General features: G+C 40.0%; 1 protein-coding gene across 1 annotated transcript in view; it reads right to left on the reverse strand.

The window, feature by feature from the left end:
- Nucleotides 1–3,380: 3,380 nt before the first annotated feature.
- abcc9 (ATP-binding cassette, sub-family C (CFTR/MRP), member 9) overlaps nt 3,381–9,055 on the reverse strand; it is a 66,500-nt gene continuing 60,825 nt past the window's right edge. Inside the window, 2 exon segments of the mRNA XM_032505239.1 lie at nt 3,381–6,253; nt 8,734–8,796. Of these exon segments, the coding sequence (XP_032361130.1) occupies nt 6,116–6,253; nt 8,734–8,796 (201 nt within the window). The 3' untranslated portion in view covers nt 3,381–6,115.

Below are 9,055 nucleotides of genomic sequence, written 5' to 3' on the forward strand. Positions count from 1 at the left end.
GAAGATAGGCACACACAATAATTTGCGATGGGTTTAAAAACGTTGTGGATAAACTGTACAGAATGTATAGTCCTTTACATACATTTAGATTAAAAAAAACCTGCAAATGTGCAGGTTTAACAGTCAATTGTGCATTTATGAGAGCAGTCTGATAATATGTGGGAGTAATGTTCACTCTGTGTTACATGCATGTAGACAGTCAACCCTAAATCAACCCACGTGTGTGCTGTATATGAATTATGAAACATTAGGTCACTTTAAAATGTACAAAAAAACTGTAACATGAAACAATTATACTGACAAATGTATTCATTAAAATCGTTAAAACTGTCTCCTCTGTGTCCTAACACGGTTTACTAGTAAGTGAAGTGTCTTTGCATCTGTTTGTCTGTCTTTGCACCAACGTTGTCTCAAAGAAAAATTATGGTATGGGTTGCAAAGAATTTACGAGGCAGGGGTCTGTCAGCTCAAGTCCTCAAGTCCCCCCCCCACACACACACACATAGACAGAGACACACACACAGACACACACACACACACACACAATCTCACTATTTTATCTCACTGTTTTTGTGTCTGAACAACAATCTTTGACATGGGTCCAGTATTAAGCGAGATCGTTTCAGTCGGCAGCGGTGAAACAAGCTACAATGGTAACAGGGCAAATGTTAGTTAATACAGAATTACTGACTTACATAAATAAAATAAAATGATTGCAACCAGTTGGAAACCACCACATGACCTGTCTATGCGTACATGGTCCCTTTCCTTTTTGGATGTCATGTACATGGGACTTTCAGCAGCCCCATCCATGGAGCACCAGGAACCTTAGACACTTGGTGAAAAATCGCTGACTCCTTGACCTGCGTACGCGATTGGTCCCTCGTCTTGTGTCGGTCTGTGTGTGTTTGTGTATGTGTTTGTGTGTGTCGGTTTCTTCATGTGTTGTTTTGTCTCAGTGCCTCCCAGCTTTCATCTCTGTGTTTTTTGGCTCTGGGACGCATTCCATGTCTCAGTGTGTTGTTTGTAACTTTTGAATCTGTTAATTCTTGAATATAAAAAAAAGATTTGATCACAAAAACAATGTATATGGAATTACTGTAATTGTTGGCTCTTTGTAAATTATAGAGTGAGGTCTAGACCTATTCTATCTGTAAAGTGTCTCTAGATAACTGTTGATATTCTACAGAAAACTGAATTGAATTAAATTGTCCATCTTGTATTTACCTTCACAAAGTACTTGTTTTGCCACTGACAGGCTCAGATTACTAATCTAAGTGTCTGACAACATTATGGAAAGGACTTTTCTCTTAAAGAGTAAGATCCTTTTTTTTTTTTTTGAACATGAAAACTTCCCCACAATTGCGTTTGCTAAAGCTACCAGACTCCATGTGAACAAACGGTCATTTAAGCATCGTCATTCAAAGTCGACAGAAACAAAATAAAAACTATTAAAAGCCGTTTTTGGTCGTCTTTCCACTTTTCTAACCATCATAACTCTAGTTTTGGTTAAAATAAACAGTTTACCGATTTACATGTGAAAATATGTTGGCTCTGTACAGACTAAAAGTAATGTTTTTCTTTAATGGAGTCTGGTGGGTTTGGCGCTAGCGATCTCAGCGGTTTCAGGTTAACCAGAAAGGTCTCAAAGAGGTTTTAAAGGCCTATCTCTGAAGGGATCCTTTCCATTATGTTGTCAGACACTTAGTAATAATACTTGATAACAATCTGAGCCTGTAAGTGGGAAAAACAGCACTTTTAGTAAACCTCCTGACGATGCTCATTTGCCCCACAGGGTTACATTACAGCCCGGTTCATGGCTGCCGGTTACAGTGTTCTCAGTACTGGACCAATTATAAAGCTTGTTGTTCCTATCAGTCAACTATACACAGAAACATAGGAACATAAGGTCCAGGTTGAAAACAATGATATTACCCTTAAAGATAGAAGATGGAGGAGGAGGAGGAGAAGTAACTGCAGAGACAGAAGACATTCGGGTGAAAACACGCGTTAAAGAATGAGTTTGTGTTAAGTGGCAACTTCTTGAGATGAATGTCTCAAAAAAATAAAATAAAACAACAAATACTGATATTCTTGCAAAAGAATCTATTTGGCATTTAGACTGTACAGTACAATGCCATTTTGAATCTTATTTAAAAGTGAGTATAATAAATCCCAATAATACAAAAAGGGACAATAGCACCGCTCCCTCAGAGACAGGACGAGTGATTCTAGGAAAACTGCAACATCAACAGGCTGAAAACATGTCTATGAACATGAAATGTGTGTGTGTGTGTGTGTGTGTGTGTGTGGTGTGTGTGTGTGTGTGTGTGTGTGTGTGTGTGTATATATATATATATATATAAAAAAACTTTATCTTTACAATCGTTCACCGAAAGAACCCAGCAGGCCAGTTTCTTTGCAGGACCTAAATCTTCGTCAAACTTGCCATTTTCAACGTGCACATTGCTAGCTCTGAAGTTGTTTTCGTTGTTTCCCGTAGTGACGGGGATTTTGAAAACAGTAAAACGCAGATAGTGAAAGGGGAGGAGGATGCCTCGTGAAATACGCAGCCAAATTGCGTATACCCAAAATCTAAATCCAGTGAGTCAAATTATTATATTATATATAGAAGTCCATTATAGAGCTCAACAGTCCCGCCCATAGCAGGTTCCGGAAGTAAAATACAAAGCAATTTCTCCATTGACAATTGGAGTACAAGCCATAAAATCTTACCCATCTATGGTAGACTTAAAACCAGCTACCACATGACTAAGAGACTGTAAATTCATGGAGCACCAACCTTGTTTTGAGATAAATGTCTGTTATTCGCAATGTCTTTGTCTTTGTCTTTGATAAGTACTTCATTACCAACAATCCTGAACAATCCCACAATGATGCCTCTGATTGGTGGAACTCATGTTGGTGAGGAGGGGGAGCTGTTGGTACCCGATCTGTGCACATGCGCCAGATATAAATCCTGTTTTACGAGGATTTATGACATTGCACGAATGACCATCGGTTCCCATGCTTCTGCTGTTAGCTAGCGAACGTTGGTTTAGCTAACAGCTCATTCGGCTAACGGCTAGCTGACAGCTTCATTCAGTCTTAAATAATGTTTACTCAAACTAAACACAGGGTAAGCAAGCTATAGCTGACGTTAACAGCTGTTATATATATTTTAACAGTTATTTTCAGGTTTTATTTTGAAGTTCTTTAAAAGTTATTATATGCGGTCTCACTTAGCGGTTAGCCAAATTAGCTGTTAGCTGAACAAAAAGCTTCCTCAATTCAGTGGGGCGCAGTGGTTTATGGGATGAGTAGTTCCTTCGTTCGATAATGAAAATATGTACAGTCTTGTACCCCTTTGACTTTTTGGGATTTTCTGTTCGTTTTTTCACTAAAAATGATATGTTGTATGTTCATGATTCACGTGGTAGCTGGTTAGCCTAAGGCATGGTCTAAAACTCTTTATATCCAGAATTTTCCAGATGTCAATGGGAGAAATGAATGGGAAATTTAGATCCCAAGGTCTCTCGGATGAGGGGCGGGACTGTTGAGCTCTATTCTGCCTAAAGTACGGACGCTTGGTCAGGTTCTCTGTGGATACATTTGAATCTACTTCTGATTCATTGTCAGGATTAGAAATATTCTTTAATGCAGATTTACGTTTGAGAACTTTGTATCGTTGGATTCTGAATCTTTTCAGACAGTTTCAACTGCAACTCAGTATTTCAGAAAGCCTTATCAGTCCACATCTCTGCAGCCAATGGGAGCTCATGTTGGGCGTCTATTGTCCCCGAGGATAATAAGTTCAGCATAGCATGACCGCAGACAGACAGCGGGTTCACGGGCTTCAGCCTGAGCCGCGACACCCTACAGTGTTTGTACTAGTGTAGGTAGAGATGTCCAACAATCTAGGGAGGTCTCGAAGCATTCATGCATGTATTTTTTTTTAAAGCAACAAAAACATTAAAAACATTTGTTGAAAAAAGAAAAAAAAAAAAAACTTAAACAAACGTCGAAAGGTGTCAAATGTTTGAAAAAGCGTAAAAATGTCCAAAAAAACAAACATGAAAAAGGCGACAAAAAAGTGGCAAAAAAAACATCGGTTTCAACAATTCCAAAATCCCAATTAAACCTTATAATTTTGGTTAAATGGACACGGTACGTTGCTGCTGTCGTCGCTCGCAAAGTTGTATAAATGCACAAATCTAACCAACTTTGACAAGTTTAACTCTAGACAGATTCATCCTGAAAATTAATGATTTCAAATCAAGAGTTTTGTGAGTCACTTCGCTAACTCTGTACCTGATAAAGAGTCAGTTTGGGTTGTGCTTTTTCTAAATGTAATAAAGTTAAAAAACATTGTAATAAAGTTGATCTAATCTTTTTGCTTCTGTGCTGTGTCTTGTCTTGTGCCATGTTCAGCTTCTGTTGCCTTCTTTTTCTTTTCCACTGCCTCCTTTTCATATATAAACTGAATGGAATTACATCAAATCTTAAGGAAGTTCAAATCAAGCATTTTGTCTGTGTGAAAAAGCAAATGTTGGATTGGTTTTTTTGGTACGTTTCTTCCCTCTTTACACCGACTGGCCACACACGCTCATGATGTTCCTTCTGATTGTGGCAGCTTTGCTGCTGCATCAAAGACGTCTGCTGATCTTGTTCTAGAAACGACAAACTTGGGAAAAGACACACAGATCGACCTCCTGGTGGGAAACACCAAGAAGGACGAAGACATCGTGAAGTCTGGTGTCACTTTGGGCGTCACAAACTGCAGAAGTGTTTTCAAAGCATACTCCAAAAATAGCAGCAAATCAGTGGATGTTGACTTTCTTTGTGACACTCGTTCAGGAGAAGAATGGCCACAACAATTCATTTTACAATCCAAAAGTTGTAGTTAAGGGACATCATCCAGTTCTTCTGCAACTTCTGACATGACGTGACCGCAGCCTCGGGGAAATACATATCTGCCAGGACACTCGGAGGCAATAAAAGGTTTATAAAAACTGATTCCTGAGTGTCTCTATCAGTATTTCTTCTATGACAGAAATAAACGTAAAACAACTGCAGCACTATTACACCAGGTTCTAAAATAAAAGATAGCATTCAGGGTTCAACAATAAGGGTTGTCCGATGGCCCGGGGCTAATAAAACCCCATGCCGGGCAAGTGAATGTAACAACGTAACAACCCACTTGTCTGTTAGGGCATCACTGTATCACAAATTACTTTATCGTTTGATATTTCTTTGATGCTTTTTGATGCTTTTTTTCAACGCTTTTGACATTTCTTTAGGAGCCAGTAAAAATGAACCGGACAAGTGAAAAAAAACCTCAGCGTTGAACCCTGGTGTTATTAAAGTCCTGTAAAGGGATTGCACGATGCATTCATGCACGCAGAGCACAGGAACAACTGGCCAAAGCCAACATTCAGATATTTAAAAAAAGAAAAAAGGAGGATTTTAAATACAAATTTCTCCCTTACTTATTATTGCATAATACAAAGAATAAAACTGATACGTGTTTTGCATATGTTTAAAATAAATGTAACAAATACTTATTTAAGGCTTTTGAAATTCTATCCATGTGAAATGATCCTTACAATAACCTAAACAGCTAAATCTATATCCGATAAACAACTCTTCAGTAGAAATGACCGAGTCCATGCAGATCCAGTGATTTATTCTAAACTCTGCACTTTCTACTGCCTTGAAACGCCTGAAATAAAAACATCATAGTTGCTAATTTACATTCTAATAAGTGGATCAAGGGATTGATAGACTCAGTAATTGGTTCATCATTTGAAATATATATGGTGTTTCTAAATGTTTTTTAAAAAAAGATGAAAAAAAGTATTTTAAATGGCTGAGTGACTGAATGATTCAAGTACAATTTTTCAAATATGTATATCATCCGGTGATCATTAGTGTTTCTGGATGGTGTTTTTCAGTTAAATACACAGAGAAGTTGCTCGTTAAAGACACACGTTATTGGCTTCACTGGAGTGTTGCAGTGTCACAGAGCTCTGTCCGCCTCATTAAGAAAACAACTAGAAGAAGCAGATCCAACCAACTGATCAGTTGACGGCGTCGGCTGACTGACTTCTCGTGTCTACATGTCAGCCCTGACGAAGGAAGCGAACATCCCGTCCTCCTGCTCCAAAAGAGTCTCGGGTTTGTCGTACTCCAAAATGTTTCCTCGCTTCATCACGATGACCAGATCGGCGGTTAGGATGGTGTGGACGCGGTGCTGGAAACACAAATGATGCCAGTTAGGTTCTGGGAAAGTGTTACATATTACAGTTAAGAGTTGATTCTTCAAATCTTAAAGCCTTGTTCATTGATTGGATGTTGGTGGTTTTCAGTGGTTCTATGCATATTTTTAAAGTTCCAAAATAAAAACAACAAAGGATCAAATGTAATGACTTCGTAGAGAGTGCCTTTTAAACATAGACGTTATAAAGGTGTGTCATATAGCTAGTGCTTACTGAAGCTGCCTCCTAAATAGGCTGCAATTAAAATAAAGACTGACACAGAGTAATTAGAGGTCAAAAAACTGTCCAAATAAATGATATTAGGATGGGATGTTTGTTTGCAGATGATACCCTTCATGCTTCATGAGACTTGAGATATGAGATTTGAGGTTAAAGCCCCTTTCAAAAATGCGCTGCAACCCCAAACTTATCTAATCTAAAATCGACGCCGTGGCTACGTACTGTGGGTACGTGGAGATACAGACCCTACTTCGAAGCCTGATGGGCACCATTTGAAAAATATAACTAAATGTCATGGCGATGCACGTCGCATTCTCCCCGACTCATTTCCTGATTCTCCTTCTCCATTAACATTCTTCACTCCATTAACTGAAATCAAGAAGAGGCTTTATTTTTCCCTGCTAGAGATTCCCCACCGTGGACAGAAAGCACAGTTTCTCTCACTATGACTCTACAGTCGCTACTTGCTCCAAAGCTAATCGCTGTCACTATCTCACTTGCTCTACCAGTCACTCCCCAGGACACACACACCTAGTCGGCCCTGCTAAAGAGATCGATGCACACAAGTCTAAACTTCAGGCCACTTACGTAGGCTGCAACGAAAGCTCTGCGTGAGCCTTCCCCAGGACTATTAACCACGCTTTACCCCGAGGAGCTACATGGGGGAATGCCAACTGAATCAGTAGGACCGGAAATTAAACTGACTTCTCCTGCTCCCTAGTACAAAGTCTGTGTAAAGTCGGATTAAGACCATGTGTGAACAGATCAGGTCATTGTGCTGCACGAAAGGGGAAGAAAAAGGATGATTTAGACAAAGACGCTAGTAGTAGTAAATGTCTTACTAGAGAGACATCCCAATTCAGGAACTTCTGTCAGACAGGGCTGACAAAAGTTGTCAGTCACATTTAGGGAACAGGCAAGACACGCAGCTATTCGTGGCATTATGAACGGGCTACGTGAATGAGGTGTAATCCGCGTCATGTCCTGTGAGAATGCATCTGACACGGACAATCTCCTGTTGTGTACCATGTGTGAGAAAGGGAAACTCCGGACAACGTCCGGTCCGGATTAGTCGGACATTGCCCGGAGTTCCTCTGAGAAAACAGCTTTGGTTTACACTGCTGGGACGAGGGTTAGCAATTTATAACGTGGTCTTGCACCTTAACCCAAACAACTGGCATGATGATGGATGCGATGGTAATTTTCACATGCTCTGAGTCCTGAAAGCACTGAAGGTTGTTTTAAATCCTAATAACACGGAAAGTGATTGCAACACTGCAGGGTCTGGCCAAATTGCACTTCATGTCCATGAAACGTCTATGAAAAGAGCGTGCAGTAGTTTTGATTTTGATACCAACCAGGCTGTCAGTGGCGGAAAGGCGTCAGCAGACCCAGACTCCAGCTCTGACTCAGCCAGGAAAAGGAAGACAATTCAGGAACAGGTGGGAAAAAATGGAAGCAAGAGAGAAGAACCAGGCAGAGCAAAGTGGTCTGTGCCGATCCGGGTCTACTTGTGAGTCCTCACTAACACACTGAAGAGGCTATCCTCCTGCGCTAGCAAGTTGGGACCCGAGTCACTTTCCACCAATATCCCCGAGGAGAAGACCAACACCTGCTCGGCGTCCAAGATGGAGGACACGCGGTGCTGGTGTCAGGACCGAGGGGGCAGAGAGGAGGATAGGAGAGAAAGAAAAAGTGTAGAAGGGCAGAAAAGTGAAAACACAGAACAAGATGAATCAAATAGGGGAGAAGAAGTGAGGATGAAGGGGGAATAGATGTGCAAGACAAATAAAAAAGAAAGTAGAAAGTATAGACATAAAAGAGAAGAAAGGGAAATAGTTGAGAAGGAAAAGGATAGGAGGTGGGTGGGAGATAGCAAAAGCCAGAGGACGAGACAGTATCACAGAAAAGGAAAACAAATAAGTGAAAGAGGCTAAGGCAAAGAGGACTGATTTCACATCAAAGACTATTAAAATTAACTATATTAGATACAGTGAAGAAAATCACTTAGCGTGAAAAGGGAAAGCGTGCCGGAAAGGCATGCTCGAGGAAAATATGACGCAATGGATGCACATGAAGCTCGAAGGAAAGGAGCCACATTCCTGCATCCATCAGCACTGAACAAACCGTGATTTAGCAGTTTGTTGATAATCCAAAGGTAGTCCAACGCTTCTAATGAACCTCGGGTTCAACTTTCAACAACAAAATCAACAGGATGAAAGACGGACAGACTTACTGCGATTGTAACGACTGTTCGGTCTGCAAAGGCAGTCATCACAACTTTCTGTAAGATGTTCTCCTGCAGGGTGGAAAAGGGATGTTGGAGTTTTTTATTTTGAAATGGGAGAATACATTTTTTGTCACAGAAAGAAAGAGTCTACTCTTAAAAATATATTTTCTATTTCTATTTGTTAAAAGCACTTTCCATTATGTTTTTATGGTGTCAGTGTAATTTCAGATTTGTAATGTTTAACAAAACAAACTTCCTATTTGCGATTTTTTTAATTTAACCTTACTTAAATTTATAAGACTTCAGTGCACGTAATTAGCGGGGGGGG

This window comes from Etheostoma spectabile, chromosome 23 (genome assembly GCF_008692095.1).
Source record: "Etheostoma spectabile isolate EspeVRDwgs_2016 chromosome 23, UIUC_Espe_1.0, whole genome shotgun sequence".
Lineage (NCBI taxonomy): Eukaryota > Metazoa > Chordata > Actinopteri > Perciformes > Percidae > Etheostoma > Etheostoma spectabile.